The sequence below is a fragment of the Cervus canadensis genome, chromosome 12 (assembly GCF_019320065.1).
Source record: "Cervus canadensis isolate Bull #8, Minnesota chromosome 12, ASM1932006v1, whole genome shotgun sequence".
Lineage (NCBI taxonomy): Eukaryota > Metazoa > Chordata > Mammalia > Artiodactyla > Cervidae > Cervus > Cervus canadensis.
The window spans coordinates 53,430,135-53,447,642 of record NC_057397.1 but is presented as its reverse complement, the minus strand read 5'-3'; the positions used below and the strand labels follow the sequence as shown (position 1 = coordinate 53,447,642).

Here is a 17,508-nt window from a genome sequence, read left to right as displayed (position 1 = left end):
ACACTGCAAAAGCCCAATCAGAGCCCAGGAGTTCCTTGTAATACAGTGTTCTTTTATTTATTTTTTTTGCAATCTTTTTTTTTTTCATTTATTTTTATTAGTTGGAGGCTAATTACTTTACAATATTGTAGTGGTTTTTGCCATACATTGACATGAATCAGCCATGGATTTACATGTGTTCCCCATCCCGATCCCCCCGCTCCCGCCTCCTTCCCCATCCCATCCCTCTGGGTCTTCCCAGTGCACCAGTCCTGAGCACTTGTCTCATGCCTCCAACCTGGGCTGATGATCTGCTTCACCCTTGATAGTTACAGTGTTCTTTTAAAGTGATTTTCCACAAATTGATTTCTTTTAGAAAAACCAAAGATCTTGCAATTGTTAATGGGATTTAAAACATTTAAATTGACCATTCATTTAAAAAATAGTCAAAGAAACTTTTATATCTTTCTATAATACTCAGGTTTGTAACTGTGGATAACAGTTTTATCTATATTACATGGTTTATTTTTAAAGAACAGTATAATGTCAAGAATATTCCATTGGAGTCAGTATCTCAGACACTGAGACCACTCTGCTACTGACAAATTGTGTGACTTTAGGGAAACACTTCCTTCATAAGCCTCAATATGCACATTTTTTGGGGATGGGGGAGAAGAGGGAGAGGGAACAGAATCAATTAGGTTTCTTCCAGATCTATGTGTAGTTTTTAATTAGTTTAAAGGAACTTCTACGTGCTTGACAGAGGCCTTGTAGGGTTGTGAACACACACAGATTAATCAGTGAAAGTGTTTATTAATTGAGTAAAACATCTTCTCCTTTAAGAACTAGTAGAAATGTGCTGTTATTACCTGCTTTCCTCAGCACAGCGCAATAAGCTATTGTTTATCTTTATCTGAACTTTGTTTACAAAATGAAAAGATAGGAAATGTCTTCACAGTATACCCAATTTAAATGAATAGAAAATAACTCACAACTAACAATATATTCAGTGGTGAAAAGCTGAAAGCATTTCCTCTCAAGATCAGAAACAAGACAAAGGTATCTATTCTTGCCACTTTTATTCAACATAGTTTTATAAACCCTAACCATGACAATCAGAGAAGAAAAAAAAAATAAAAGAAATCCAAATTGGAAAAGAAGTAAAACTGTCATTATTGAGCAGATGACATGATACTATACATAGAAAATTCCTAAAGATGCTACCAGAAAACTACTAAAGCTCATCAATGAATTTGGTAAAATCACAGGATACAAAATGAATACACAGAATCTGTTGAATTTCTATAAACTAACAAGAGGGATTTCTGAAGGCATTCAAAATCCCAGCATGTTAGAGTAAAGGTTCCAAAGACTCCCATGGTAGGACACTGAAGCTCACAATATGAAGCTCATCCATTGTCAAACAGTAAAGCTGTAATACCTGATCCATCTCCATTCTTGAGCCAGCTGTAGACAAGGCCAACAGAAGGCCCCTCTCTACCTGGGTAGTCACCATGATCTTGCTTTTCTGCCAGTTAACTCACCCCTGCTCTTCCCTTTAAAGTCTGGTCCAGAATAAAAGTTTACGATGCTTCTGCTAGTGCAATAAAAGTGAAGGCGTCAGTTGCTCAGTCATGTCCCACTCTTTGCAACCCCATGCCAGTCTCCTCTCTGCATCAGATTCTCCAGGCAAGAGTACTGGAGTGGGTTGCCATTCCCTTCTCCAGGGGATCTTCCTGATCCAGGGATCAAACCCGGGTCTCCCGCATTGCAGGCAGATTCTTTACTGTCTGAGTCCTTAGAAGAAGCTACTTTCAATCAGAATCTTTTGTCAGAAACTCTGTCCACAAAATCAAAGCATATGGGAATTAGATTCCTAGATAGCAAGACAAAATTATAAATTTGAATACCATATGTACCAGAATACATACACTACTGTAATCTCAAAGAATTAGGAAGAGGGAATTATGACAAAGTGGGGGAGGCAGAGAAGGGAGCCAGCATAGAGTCAGGAGCATTGGAAGCCTGATCTGAAAGTCAGTGTATTCCACCATGATCAACTTAGTAGAATCCACAGATATATGATCATTGATCTTAATACACTGATCATTAATGAGGGATGTGGGGAAGAATACACATCACAATATCCTTATGTGTTTATGCATATTAAAATGTGTCTTTTACTAAATGCAAAGCCTTCTCTTCCATAATCAGTGACAGTTAGAGACAACGTAATTATTACACTGTAGCAGTGATTCCCGAAGCCAGCCACGGCAGCAGCATGACCTGGAAACTCATTGAAAAGGCAAGTTCTAGGGCACCACTTCCAATCTACCAAAGCAGAAACTCTAGGGGAGGACTCCGCAACTCCTGTTTTTATAGATGATTCTGATCTGCATTTCAGCTTAAGAATCACCTCACTTAACTCCTTGCTGCCACTAGAGAAAATTCAAACTAGTAAACTGCCTGCCCAACTTATGGATCCTCCATCCTCATTTTCCAGGATTCAGTCTCAAACCTTCTCTGACTCTCAGCAGACTCCCGCTGTGAATGCCCTTTTTCCTCTTGCTCTTACTCGCCCTACTCCTCCTTTGGGATCATTTCAGACAATACACTCTCTACAAAATCTTAAGACTTACACACCTCCAAGTGCCTGTTAGCTGATATCCATGGGTTCTCTGAGCACCCAGGGCATCACTATCACGGTTCTTACTACATCGTATTCCCTTGCATTTTTTCCTAAAAACACACATTGCCCTTGTATAGTGTATAAAAGGCAAGCATTAAGTGTTTGCTACATTTGCACACTTTTTTATGCAGCCTAAACCATCTCCCAAATTATAGTGTGCTCTCTTTCCTCACCAGATAAATACATAAGATTAGCGCTAGGAAAATTACTCAAGTCCTTCCTTTATTACTACACTTCCTTGACTCTAGCACAGTCTCTACTCCAAAATAAAGACTATGAGAGACTCCTTCAATGTATCCCTAATCCATTTGCTAGTTTGTTGAAGATCAAACCTAAAGCAAAACAACTCTAACACAATACATGATGTAGGACATTTCTGGTTTCATTTAAGTATAATCAGAATTTCAGTCCCTAAATTTGAATGTTATTTTTAGCTGGAGCTAAATCACTTATCATCTCTAGATTTAACATCAAGGTCTCATTACTGCCCCTTTCATACTTCATGCTCATGCATGTCCTCTGAATTCCTCCTAGCTCTTCACTACAGATCAAGCCACCCAGGCTAGATGGTGACAGAAGGAGAGAATATACCAAAGTCACACAATTTCCGTAGCTTTTCATGACTGTCCTCACCTAACCACTGACTTCTCCCTTCTTTGTTGTTGTCTAGTTGCTAAGTTTGTGACCCCATGGACTGTAGTCTGCCAGGCTCTTCTGTCCATGGGAGCTTCCAAGCAAGAATACTGGAGAGGGTTGTCATTTCCTATTCCAGGGGATTTTCCAACCCAGTGATCGAACTCGGGTTGCCTGCATTGCAGGTGGATTCTTTCCCACTGTCCCACCTGGGAAGACTTCCTTTCTCTCTCCTCTGTTACATGACACACCAACCCTATTTGTCTGTGTGCAGACAAATTTTTCAGCCACTTTAGATAACAGTGCTGTATATTACTACTGTCTAATTCTGTATCAGTTACACATGCAACCCCATTGTATATTCAGTCAATTTGTAAGTATTTTGCAAATAAAGACTTTCTTTATTTCTCCTGTAATCCCACAAATACTGAGGTTGCACCAATATATCTGCTAGAGGTCTGCATCTTCACAGATCATTGAACAATTACAAAGCCTTTATGGTACTCAAAGTAATATCTATGTACCCTTATTTGTAGTTCAGTTATCTAGATTTGATTAAAAACATTCTAATCATCTTTCTGTTAATTCTAAATGCCTTGACTTTTTTTTCAAATGCATCATTACACTGTATGATTCAAGAATGGCAGGAGTTTCCAAAACGAATGAAACTTGACAATGTAGTAATTTTTCAAAAACACCTAAATGCTGAGCAGCCTGTGGCTCAGATCATGAACTTATTGTCAAATTCAGACTTAAATTGAAGAAAGCAGGGAAAACCACTAGACCATTCAGGTATGACCTAAATCAAACCCCTTAACGATTATACAGTAGAAGTGACAAATAGATTCAAGGGATTAGATCTGATAGAGTACCTGAAGAACTATGGATGGAGTACATGACCTTGTATAGGAGGCTGTGATCAAGACCACATCCAAGAAAAAGAAACGCTAAAAGGCAAAATGGTTGTCTGAGTAGGCCTTACAAATAGCTGAGAAAAGGAGATGTGAAAGGCAAAGGAGAAAAGGAAAGATATACCCATTTGAATGCAGAGTTCCAACGAATAGCAAGGAGAGATAAGAAAGCCTTCCTCAGTGATCAATGCAAAGAAACAAAGGAAAACAATAGAATGGGAAAGACTAGAGATCTCTTCAAGAAAATTAGAGATACCAAGGGAACATTTCATGCAAAGATGGGCAAAATAAAGGACAGAAACAGTATGAACCTAACAGAAGCAGATAGTATTAAGAAGAGGTGGCAAGAATACACAGAAGAACTATTAAAAAAAAAAAAAAAAAAAGATCTTAGTGACCCAGATAACCACTATGGTGTGATCACTCACCTAGAGCTGGACATCCTGGAATGCGAAGTCAAATGGGTCTTAGGAAGCATAACTATGAACAAAACTAGTGGAGGTGATGGAATTCCAGTTGAGCTATTTCAAACACTAAAAGATGATGCTGTGAAAGTGCTGCACTCCATAGGCCAGCAAACGTGGAAAATTTAGCTGTGGCCACAGGACTGGAAAAAGTCAGTATTCATTCCAATCCCAAAGAAAGGCAATGCCAAAGAAGGTTCAAACTACTGCACAATTACACTCATCTCACACACTAGCAAAGTAATGCTCAAAATTCTCCAAGCCATGCTTCAACACTATGTGAACCATAAACTTCCAGATGTTTAAGTTGGATTTAGAAAAGGCAGAGGAACCAGGGACAAATTGCCAACATCCATTGGATCATAGAAAAAGCAAGAAAATTCCAGAAAAACATCTATTTCTGCTTTATTAGTTATTCTAAACCCTTATACTGTACAGATCACAACAAACTGTGGGAAATTCTTAAAGAGATGGGAATGTGAGACCACCTTACCTGTCTCCTGAGAAATCTGTATTCAGGTCAAGAAGCAACAGTTAGAACTGGACATGGAACAACGAACTGGTTCCAAGTTGGGAAAAGAGTACGTCAAGGCTATATATTGTCCCCCTGCTTATTTTTTTTTTTTTTTTTTTTTTACGAGGGGCACGGCCAGCGTGCGTCTCCCCGGTCCAGCCCCTTTAGGGGGGACTGTCCCCCTGCTTATTTAACTTATATGCAGAGTACATCATGCGAAATGCCAGGCTGGACAAAGCACAAGCTGGAATCAAGATTGCCAGAACTATCAATAACTTCAGATATGCAGATGACACCACCCTTATGGAAGAAAGCAAAAAGGAATGAAAGAGGCTCTTGATGAAAGTGAAAGAGGAGAATTTAAAAGTTTGGCTTAAAACTCAACCATCAGAAATCTAAGATCATGGCATCTGGTCCCATCACTTCATAGCAAATAGATAGGGAAACAATGGAAACAGTGATAGACTTTATTTTCTTGAGCTCCAAAATCACAGCAAATGGTGACTGCAACCATGAAATTAAAATATGCTTGCTTCTTGGAAGAAAAGTTATGACCAACCTAGACAGCATATTAAAAAACAGAGACATTACTTTGCCAACAAAGATCTAAACAGTCAAAGCTATGGTTTTTCCAGTAGTCCTGGTATGGATGTGAGAGTTGGACTGTGAAGAAAGCTGAGCACCAAAGAACTGATGCTTTTGAACTGTGGTGTTGGAGAAGACTCTTGAGAGTCCCTTGGACTGCAAGGAGATCCAACCAGTCCATCCTAAAGAAAATAAACCCTGAATATTCATTGGAAGGACTGATGCTGAAGCTGGAACTCCAATACTTTGGCCATCTGATGCAAAGAACTGACTCATTTGAAAAGACCCTGATGCTGGGAAAAATTTAAGGCAGGAGGAGAAGGGGACAACAGAGGATAAGGTGGTTAGATGGCATCACTGACTCGATGGACATGAGTTTGAGCAAGCTCCGGGAGCTGGTGATGGACAGGGAAGCCTGGCATGCTGCAGTCCAGAAGTCTCAGAGAGCTGGACACAACTGAGAAACTGAACTGAACTGAAATGCTGACTTTGGGGTTAATCAATTAAGGTATGCTTATATATTCAAAATTACCTGTTTTTTAAACTTGTGTCTTTTCATTTCAGAAACAAACTAGAGCATTCTCCCAACCCAAAACACATTTTTCACAAAGTGTCAAATCAAGGACGGAATCATAAAATATAACAGAGTGAAAAAAAAAAGTAGCCAGTTCACTGGATACAGAAGTACAAAATCTCAATTCTGTAATTTTTTGTTTGCAAATGATTTTGTTAAAATATACTGTCCCTGGCAATACAAGCATATATATTATTTTCTTATACATAAAAAAATGTACTAGTCCATATCCTTTTACTTCAGCATATTTTTGATCCCCTTCCTTGTACATTAATAAAACAAAATCTTGACTGATATGAGATAGATTCTTTATAGACTGCTGATTAAACAGCTGTTCTGTTCAAGGCTAATTTCCTCACTTAAGTTTTAGATCCTAAGTTCTTCTGTCTCTTAAATGATCTTGTTTTCCTTAATCATCCCTTTCTCCATCTCACCTCCTCCACCCTCTCCCCCCACCCCCCCCCCCAACACACACAATCTCCTAATTTGTAACCCTTCAACCTATCATCAGAGAGTCTTTTTCAACAAGCTTAGGTGAGGGGAAAGAGAAAGTGTCTATAATTGCGTGGCTCCTCCCTAAGGCCCCATGTACTCCCTAAAACCCATATTAATCAGGATAGCACTCCAACAATAACAATGAGTCAACCTCCACCAAGGTCAACAACTCTTGTTTACACAGCATGACTTTGACATTGACCCTTTGATACTTCAAGTCTCCCTATCTGCTTCTATGACATCATTCTCTAATTTTCCATTTTCCTGGTATTTCTGTGATAGCCTCCACCACAGGCTTGGCTTTGCTTGTTGTAAGAGGTCCACATTCTTCAGGCATCAATCCTCGGAACTCTTTCTCTCTGTTGATATTCTTTTCTTCTTGTCAATAATTCAGTTCTTATCTCCCTTGACAGCTCCAGCCCCTGACAGCCAACTGCTTATTGGGCATCCTCCCCAGGATGTCTCATACTTTCTCAAGCTCAACGTGCCTCACATCAACCACCCTCCACCACTGTCTTTCTCTCGAGCAGATATGCTCCTCTTCCTATATTGTGTACCTTGATGAATTTTACTCCCCAGCTCTCAGGTGAGAGTCCTAAGAGTAATCTCAATTTCTCTCTTCACCTTTGGCCAACACCCTCCGACTGACTAAGAAGTCCTCTTGATTATTCCCCAATTTCTCTCTCCACTCTTCCACTTCCACTATAATTGACTTAGGTCATTTATTCATTCAAATACTTACTAAGCACCCACAATGTGTCAGACACAATTATATATAACACAAGCCTGAACAAACAGACTAAAAATCCCTTCCCTCTTGGAACTTACATACAAGTGGGAGAGGTGAATGTAACAGATAAGTAAAATATACAGTGTGTTAGTTACCCGTAAGTGCTAAGGAAAGAAGGGAGGGAAAGAATGACTGAAAGAGGGAGCAAAGAAGAGTGGAAGGGATAAAGAAAAGGAAATACTGCAATAGGGAAGGTTAAATTTTATATAGATTGGCCAGGGAGAGTCTAACAAGGATGCAGCTGATTTGTTTGTTTCTTTTTTAACCCAGATGCTTGATCTTGCTAACTTCATTGCAGACTCTCCTCTAGCCCATTTTCCAACTAAAAGAAAAATATTTCCTCAAATCATAACCTTATCATTCCCTTACTTGTAATGCTTCATTGACAGCTTGTGGCTTTCAGGATATTTCTACTACCTAAATTTAGCACATAAGGTCTGCACTGACCTAGCCCCCACCAACCTAACTAGCACCATTTCTGGTTTTACAGTAGAAATTTACTCAACCACCTGCATCTTACTTCAAAATGAAAGATTTTTTTTGGTGTAACTCCATACCTTTCCATGTATTTTTTCCCCTTTTTTTCTTCCTATAATACTAAATCCTAATAATTCTGAAAACACAGTCTTTATAAGTGGCATCTCTTTCATTGCTAAAATCCATCCCAAACATTAGAAAGTGTATTTTACTCAGTTGGTAACTTCATCCATAAAATAGAAACACCATAACCTACTTTCCACATTTATTTGAAAGATAAAATGAGAAAAAGTACATCTAATAGCATAGCTGGCACAGGATGGAAGTGAAATAGTTAGCAGCCTCTACCACATAATACACTTTATTAACTATCTGTCTTTCCACTAGACCAGGCTTTCTCAACCTCACAAGTACTGACATTTTGGGTCAGGTAATTCTATGTTGCAGGAGGCTGCCCTGTGAACTGCAGAGTGTTGAGTGGTACCCATGGCCTCTGTCCACTAGATACCAGGAGCACTGTAATATCCAAAATGTCTCCAAACACTACTAAAATATTCTCTAGTAGGCAAAAATCATCTCTGGTAGAGAATCATTGCACTATACCATAAACAATTCCAAGGACAGAAACTAATTATTACTCATTATTTTGTCTATAGGTATCTAGAATTGAAGTCAGCATACAGCAGGTGTTCAATAAATGCATATCTCTAGCACCATAGATTAATTTTACCTATTTTTTGAAAAGCCTGTAAATGTACACATTATTTTATAGCCCCTTTCATTCAGTGTCAGATTATGAGATGTATTTACCATGCTTCATGTTGCAGTTCATCTCCAGTTCTCCATATACTTTTTTAGACACTATTGTTTGGACACTTGAGTTGTTTCCAGTTTGTAGCTAGTATAATTAGTGTTGTCATGGTTTTGGTTACAAGTCAGCATACCAGTTTTGTTGAAGGAGGAGAAAGGGGAGTAATTGGTAAGGAAACAATGAGGGTTCTTGGGGGTGCTGTTAACATTTGTTCTCAAGTAGTGGTACCATATGTGTGTCCACTTTGTGGTAATTCATTGAATGCTCCATTTATGATCTGTGAATATATAATTCTCTTTTACACTTTATTTGAAGTTTTTATTTATATTACTAAGGAAACAGTTGTGCAAACAGATGAAGAAAGAAGGCCAAAGATTCTGGCAAATACTCTATAATGCCAATATTCATGTGAAAAATAAATGGTTACCTTCATTTGTATCATAGAAAAGCATATTAAAAGAAAAAAGTGTGTTTTACACTTTTTGTCACTAGTACCCATTGTTGGTGAGAAGCTAGGGAAAATGTCTGCTATTAGTAAATATGTAAACAGGCAGAACTTTCCCAGAAGACCATTTGGCAATATATACGAAAAAGTCTTTGAACTATGCCCATTATGCTTGCATCTCAATTATATCTCAATAAAGCTGGAAAAATGTGCTATGTTTAAAAGTTTATCTTATGAAAATAAATCAGAAAAATGCATAAAACTGCATATGTGTGTATAAGCAAAAGAATCTATATACAAGGAAATTCTTCATATAACTGCTTATGATGGTAAAAACTGAAAGCAAATTTTCAGTAATTAGCTAGATATATTATGGTTATCTATTCAGTAGAAAATATGCACTCATATTTAGTGACAAGGGAAAATGTTCATAACACATCAAGTAAAAACAAATTACAAGACAGGATGAAACATTTGTAAGGAAAGAAAGACATAAACATGCAAAGAAACAAATGTCAAGAAAAGACGCCAGAATATTAGTCAGCCATAGAAAATAACAAAATAACGCCACTTGCAGCAACATGGGTGGATCTAGAGATTGTCACACTGACTGATGTCAGACTCAGGAAGACAAATGTCATATGATGTGGCTTATATGTGGAAGCAGAAAATGGTACAAGTGAAGTTAGTTACAAACCAGAAGTAGAGTCACAGATGTAGAGAACAAATTCAGGGTTGCTAGGGGATAAGTAGGGGGAGGAATAAATAGGGAGATTAGGATTGACATATACACACTCCTATAGATAAAATAGGTAACTAACAAGAACCTACTAATAGCACAGGACACTCTTCTCAAAACTGTAATGGCCTATATACGGCAAAAGAATCTAACAAAAAAGAATGGAGTGTATCATCCTCTGTATAAAATATAAATAACATGCAACATATGCCAAGTACCCATGAAAAAGTCAATATTACTAAGAACAAACCGTGGTCATCTGAAGTCATATACTAAGAATTATGAAATAATCTTCCACTTTCACTTTGCTTCACAGGAGCCTTGTTAATAAGCACTTCCTGCTTGTACCAAATAAGTAATGATTTCTAGGTCAGTAAATTGCAACACTGATTGTATTCACTTACAATAAGTATAACCATGGCAAACCCATTTTCACATGGAGATTCTCTTTCTAAGCCTGATTTACAGTCACTGCTCTCCTCGCCATTTCTGAGAAAGGGATCACCTTAGCCAAAATGTCTGTGTTAACCCCTGTCTCAGAGTGTCTCTTTAAGGAAGACCCTGTTGATAGACTGAGATATTGCTGAATGACTACCCATTCCAGTTTGCCCAAGACAGTCCTGGTTTATACCCCACGTCCCTGCACAGTTGTTAAGAGCAGCTGCTCTCAGTCCCCAATGTCCCAGATGGAGTAAAACATCAATGGTCACCCTCCTGTCCATACAGAGTGTATAGAATGCTAAGCATAGAACTTAGAATAAATGCCGAGCCATCTGAACTCTTGTCTCATCTTCCCTCTGCACTGTTAGTCTAGAATAAACACCCACACAGACCAGTCATGGGCTCAAATCCCCACTGCCACCACATAGGTGGTCTAAAAAGCAATCTAAACAGGAATCCACTTCAAGTTGGCCCCATCCTCCTATGGGTGGTTCAAAAACTATGAGAATACACATTATTAGCTACCTCAAAACATACACTTTAATGATAAGGCACATATTTGAAAAATTTGATCAATGTATGGATACTTTGGGGGAGCTCTGTCTGTCTAGTTATTAATCCAAATAATTCTATAAAATGGAAGTATCAATACATGCAAAGTTCCTGAAAGACTATATATTTCTATCTGTGCTAATGGCAAAACTATTCACCCAGTCACCTTAGCCAGAAACACTATGATCAAATTTGATTCTCTCTTCACTCTGTGAAATTAGTTATTTACTAAGTCTCATTGATTCTAAATCTCTGAAATTCACTACCCACAAACTTTTCATCATAACAAGATTTCTCATCTGCAATTGTTACAGTAGCCTTCTCCAACTCATTCCTGCACTTCTTCAAGAATTATCTTAAATAAAGCAATTGCTTTAGTTCACAGCCACTCAAAACCCTCAGATAACATCCAGACTTCTTAACATAGCACTCAAGACCTTTATTATTTGCACTCAAGCCTCCCTTTTCATCCTCAATTCCAACCATTCCTCACACAAAGCACATACAGTGGTTCTCCTCCAGGGATGGTACTGCTCCCCTAGGAGGCGCTGGGAAATGTCTGGGGATAATTTTTATCGTCGTGGTGATTTGGGGGAATGAAGATGATTTAAGGAGCAGAGACTAAGAATGCTCAGTGACCAGCAGTGCAGGACTTGTGCCTTGTCAAGATGCCAACAGTACCATAAATGAGACTTCTCATTGCCCAAACACATTATTTTTTTAAACATGTTGTTTCTTCCTCCCAGATTCTATTTAATCTTCCTCTATTAGTTGTGCCTCCTTCCAAAATAACATTGTCCTTGGATGATAAAATTTAAACACTCTTCCTACCTAAAGACCTCAGCTGATTTAATAGTCATGCACAATGTGTTAGAGGTAATTAAGTCACTGCCATAACACACTGGTTGCCTGCTGATCTAGTGCTTAGTACATTGAATTATGATTAAACTTCTTACCCATCTGTCATTTCACTCCATGTTCCCCTTCTCCTTATCCATTCTATCCTCTAAAATTTGCGCTCTTTAAAAAAAAGGGATGTTCCTTTGTTATTGCATTTTTTTAAACTCCAATTTCTACCATTTACCTAGAAGCTGAGAATCATGCTATAATGATAAATGATTTGGGGATTAAAAAATTGTACTTACATTCCTATCCATAGAATGACATCCCCTAATGACCTTTTTGTTTGTAGTTCCTAAACTTAGAATACTTTGAAGTAAACTAAATATTTTCATGACATCTTTTATCAGTAAGGGTGCTTTAAATTAATATATTAAATTACAGATTAGACTAATTCAGGTATTACAAACTTAAGTATAAGAGGAAAAAGAAGCTGCAGACACTGTGGTAAAATTCAAGAAGATATTCCCAATATAAAGGTATTTAAAGTCTTTTACTTTTTGATAAGTGCTAAGCAAGTATGTCTTACAAAGATCTGCCTACCATGTTTGTTTCCAAGATACATGTTATGAAAAAGTACTTATGTCATCTTAAAGTATGTGTACAGTATTTATTGTTTAGTTGCTGAGTCATGTCCAACTCTTTTGCGACCCCATGAACAGTAGCCTGCCAGGCTCCTCTGTCCATGGAATTTTCCAGGCAAGAATACTGGAGTGGGTTGCCATTCCCTTCTCCAGGGAATCTTCCCGACCCAGGGATCTAACTCATGTCTCCTGCTTTGCCAGGTGGATTCTCCACCACTAAGCCCCCCCGGGAAGCCCCATGGACAATACATTTCTATACAAAAGATAAAGTTAAAGTGTCCTTATCCCACCCCACTCATTTTTTTTTAAAGTTTAAGCTTAAACTATTTCTGTAGTATATTAAAAACATACTTAATCAAAATTTTCAACTTTTAACTCCCCCTAAGTTGCAAAAGCAGTAAAATAGGGTGGACAAAAGTCAGCTGCTCACTTGCACATCTGTTCATATCCGGGGCTCGGTGTCCGTAGTACCCGGATGGGCAGGAATGCAGACATTCTCCATATTGGCGCATGCCTTCTCTTCGAAGAAAGAAGAATAACTTCTGTTGACATCGGCTGCACCCATTGTCCTTTGAACAAGACAAGCAACCCTTGCAAATGGGATTTGATACATAACTAGCTGTAAAAGAAAAAAGAATACATACTTAAATATGAATGTGGTCAGACTTCTGGTCAGCACAACATGCTGAAAAGACAAGTATCTCCTTTCCTTTTGCTCTAATCATACAGAAATGCTAAACAAAATGACCTTTGCCATTTAAAAAAAAAACAAAAAGGTTAAAACACAACCAAACTTAGCAACAAAGAGGAAACCCAGAGGCAGACTTGAGGCTGAAAACTCAAACTAAATGGCTGGAGATGCTGAAGCAGACAGAGGCAGATCTCATGGCAGGGTCCCGAGTCCAGACCAAGCAAACATGCATGGCAAATCACAATGCTGTAAGCATGAAATTAACAGTATTGTGAGTCAACTATACTTCAATATAAATAAATAGAGAAGTATGCATGTAACGAGTTAACATTTGTTCTGTGTAGACTGGAGTCATGAAGGCTGTTTGTCAACGAAACAAGTATTAGAAGCCCCAATTCCAACTGGCCAGAGAAAATGTTTCCAACCCTGGATTAGGGGGCATACAGGAGGAGAGAAAAATATAGCCCATGAGAAATAACTACACCAAATCTACGAGACGTCCAAGTGTGGGATCAAAGTTCAGATCATCAATGTAGTATGGGGTTTCTAAGTCAAGAGATTAGATCCAGGAAAATCCACAAAGGAAAAAAAAAGTATGAAATGACAAATGACCCTACAGAAATTTTCTACAACCCTGACACGTGGGACTTTCAAGGAAAACCACCTTAATATCAAAATGAACAAATCACATGTGCAAGCAAACCCCAGGAGAAACAATCAGTCTGAGTAAGAGATTTTATACCTAAAGAATAAAAAAGAACAATATGAAAATAATCTTAAAGTGAGTATCTTTAGAGTGTTGGAAGGGATGGAATGACGAAATCACGCAGGAAGAAACAGTATCATAAAATATGCAAATGAGAAAGAAATTAAAACTCTAAACATGAAAAAAATTTTATGGACAAGTTGAATGGTAGACTGGGAGAGGGACTTAGCTAAAAAATAGGTTTAAAGAACTGTACCACAAAAAGTAAGAAACATGTAAGAAAAAAATAGCATCTGAAATACATAAACCTCATGAAGTTCACTACAGTTAGTGACAAAAAGGGTAATTAAAAGAAAAACAACATTGTTTCTAGTCCTGGTATAAAATTCAAAAATGATACAACCTAAAATCCCAGTATAATTTCTAAAATATAAAAAATTCATGTAACTTTTAGTTATCCTTATACCAAGCAAGGTCATAAATACAGCAAGATATATAAGGCCACACTGACTTCATCCTACTGAGTTAACCCACAAAAATCTTAAGAAGGAATAGAAAATCCATCAATTATTGAAACTTTTCACGTTGAGACTACAATCCTATTAGCCCTACAAAAATCTTTATTGAATAAGAAGTAAACAGTATTCAGATTAGCAGAAATACAATGAAGTACACTGTATACCACACCTGTCCTTTACTTAAAATGATTCAGTATCCAATATATTTACTGCTACCTGGAGCAGTTCTTCCTAGGTTTCAGTTCCACAAACACTCTCTTCCCACTTCTCCTGGGTTCCCTGATTATTCTTACAGTCTCTCCTCCAGAGAGATCCCCCAAAGAAGAGTTTAACCTAACATTTCCCAGAGAAGGATCCAAAAAAGAACTAAGGTACTCAGGATCAGAAACCAAGGCCAAGATAACCATTTGAATTGGCCATTGAGGTCTTCTTCTTACCACCTATTCTAGGACTTTGTTCTATCAACTATTCAGCTGCTTTAATCTACATAGTGAATCTATTTTATGGACTTTTTCTTGCTTGCAAGCCTATCTATGCTTCCCAACTAATTTCTTATTTACCACTTATTTTCTTTAAACTGCAACTGTGGAGCAAAAAAGAATCAAATGGAAAATCACCTCCTAGAATTCCTAATAAAATCATAACAAACTTTCCAGATACCGCTTTATATATGTACACTTATACAACATTTATAATATATAACTGGGATTTTTCATAGCTGTGATCAGACTTTACATGAAGTATGATAACTTGTTCAAATTTCATCAGGTTGTGAGCATCCTCTCCTACCAATGAACCAGACCAATATCACTCATGTTTCTTGGGAGTGTCAGTTTTATCTGTAGCCTCTACCTACCAACCAGAGAAGGTGATGGCACCCCACTCCAGTACTCTTGCCTGGAAAACCCCATAGATGGAGGAGCCTGGTAGGCTGCAGTCCATGGGGTCGTGAAGATTTGGACACGACTGAGAGACTTCACTTTCACTTTTCACTTTCATGCATTGGAGAAGGAAATGGCAACCCATTCCAGTGTTCTTGCCTGGAGAATCCCAGGGATGGCGGAGCCTGGTGGGCCGCTGTCTATGGGATCACACAGAGTAGGACACGACTGAAGCGACTTAGCAGCAGCAGCAGCTACCTACCAACACCATCCATTTAATTATGCCCAACATTGTTTTTATGAAGACCACAACCAGTTTTTAGAGCCTCAATTCAAGACCTCAATCTCAGTCTCTGGTCCTCCCAACTCCTGTGGCTGGGTCATTAATAAAAGTTTTATTCCTCTTCTAGCTCCCATGATAATGTCTTCTGAAGATGTAATCTGAACCCTTATTCTTGTGATTTCCACTAATCTTCTTATAGGCCCTTGCTACCGCTAGCTTAGACACCCTAACCACCCCACCCCCTGCCCCGCCTATCTTTCTCTACTCTCTCCATTCTACTATAGGGTCAGTTTTTCTGCTTTTATTATCATCATAAGGTTTCTATTATGCCTTACTCTCATGAAATAATTACGATTTATAAAGCGTTTTCACCTAGCTGACTGGAAATAAAAAGTGAAAGTGAATGTATTAGTTGCTCAGTCGTGTCTGACTCTTTGACACCCCATGGACTGTAGCCCGCCAGTCTCTTCTATCCATGGAATTCTCCAGGCAAGAATACTGGAGTGGGTAGCCTTTCCCTTCTTCAGGGAATATTCCCAATCCAGGGATCAAACCCAGGTCTCCTGTATTGCAGATGGATTCTTTACCATCTGAGCCATCAGTGAAGCCCCTGGAAATAAGCCTAGACTATTTACAATTTTTCCAGATGCCTCTGAAGAGGTTTTATTCTAAGATTTTGTTATTATTGTTCAGAGCAGGGTGTAAGGAATGAGTATATAAGTTTCAAAAACTGGGACACAGACTAACTTCCATGTAAGGAGGAGGTAAAGACAGAGTAGGGTGGGCAGGGTGTAGAACACAAGTGAGGGGAGCAGAATCAGAAAGACTAGGCAGCTCCATGATGGATGAAATGGCTTGGCAGAGGAAGTGGTGACTGGGGAGAACCCAACTCATTTTAATTTTCAGGGCTGTCTAAGAACATAACCCACCTTAAGCAGAAAGACCTTTATGGCATGATATTTGGAGATGTAATTTATGACTCTCATGACTCTTGTGGGGAAAGAAAAAAAAAAAGCCTTTAAGTAGGAACAACCAGGAGACCAAGGCAAAGATAGGAGCCGCTGGCTGGAGCTCAGCAAAAGGCAGCCCCACACTGCAGAGCCCTCTGCAGTAGTTCACTGCTGCCTTTTGCTCTGCAGCTTAACTACAAATATGAAAAGGTAATATCAAGGTTATCCAAATCCCAAACTTAGCTTCATAAGGAAAAAGAGAACTTGGAAGATTTACATATGTAGCAAAATAGTTCAAGGAGAAGGTTCTCTGGACCACAGTCATCACAAAGTAAAAGTGAAGCTATACTTACTTTAAGTTCAAAAGTTAAACCCAGAGCTATCACTATAAATCACACTCCATAGTAAGAAGGATGGAGAAAAGAGAATTACAGAGCTAAGAGAATCATTATAAATTAAAGGCTTTTTGTTTTGCTTTGTTTTTATGTATCAGAAGTCAACTTTCATCTTGACCACAAAGATTTCAGAGTCAACAAAGTGTACTCCACACTTTTTAAAAGGTATTCTTAAAATCAGTAAATGCTTTGCTTTATTTACTTGAACTTTAACTGACAATGAAAATGAAGTAGGGAATACTTACCTGAGTCCATATCTTAGATATCTTTATAACCCTACATAAGAGGAACCCTCTTAAAACAAAAGTGATGTGAGCCACACCCAGCCTTAAGTGCTCTCTCTTCCCTTGCCCCAACCTTCAGCAGCACTCCTCAAAGCTGAAAGATAAGAACGCATGTAATTTTTGCAGTTTGAAGCTTCATGGCCCAAACCTCAAACAAATTTTTTGGTTTAATTAACCACTGTCCAGTGTCAACTATCCTGGTCTCCTCTATGTTATA

At 38.3% G+C, this 17,508-nt stretch overlaps 1 protein-coding gene across 2 annotated transcripts in view; it reads right to left on the bottom strand.

Moving 5' to 3' along the window:
- RSPO2 (R-spondin 2) overlaps positions 1-17,508 on the bottom strand; it is a 161,962-nt gene that overhangs the window by 68,085 nt on the left and 76,369 nt on the right. For both annotated transcript variants that reach the window (XM_043483609.1, XM_043483610.1), the window contains exon 3: positions 13,014-13,202. In XM_043483609.1, coding sequence (XP_043339544.1) covers positions 13,014-13,202 — 189 coding nt within the window. The remainder of the gene's footprint in view (positions 1-13,013; positions 13,203-17,508) is intronic.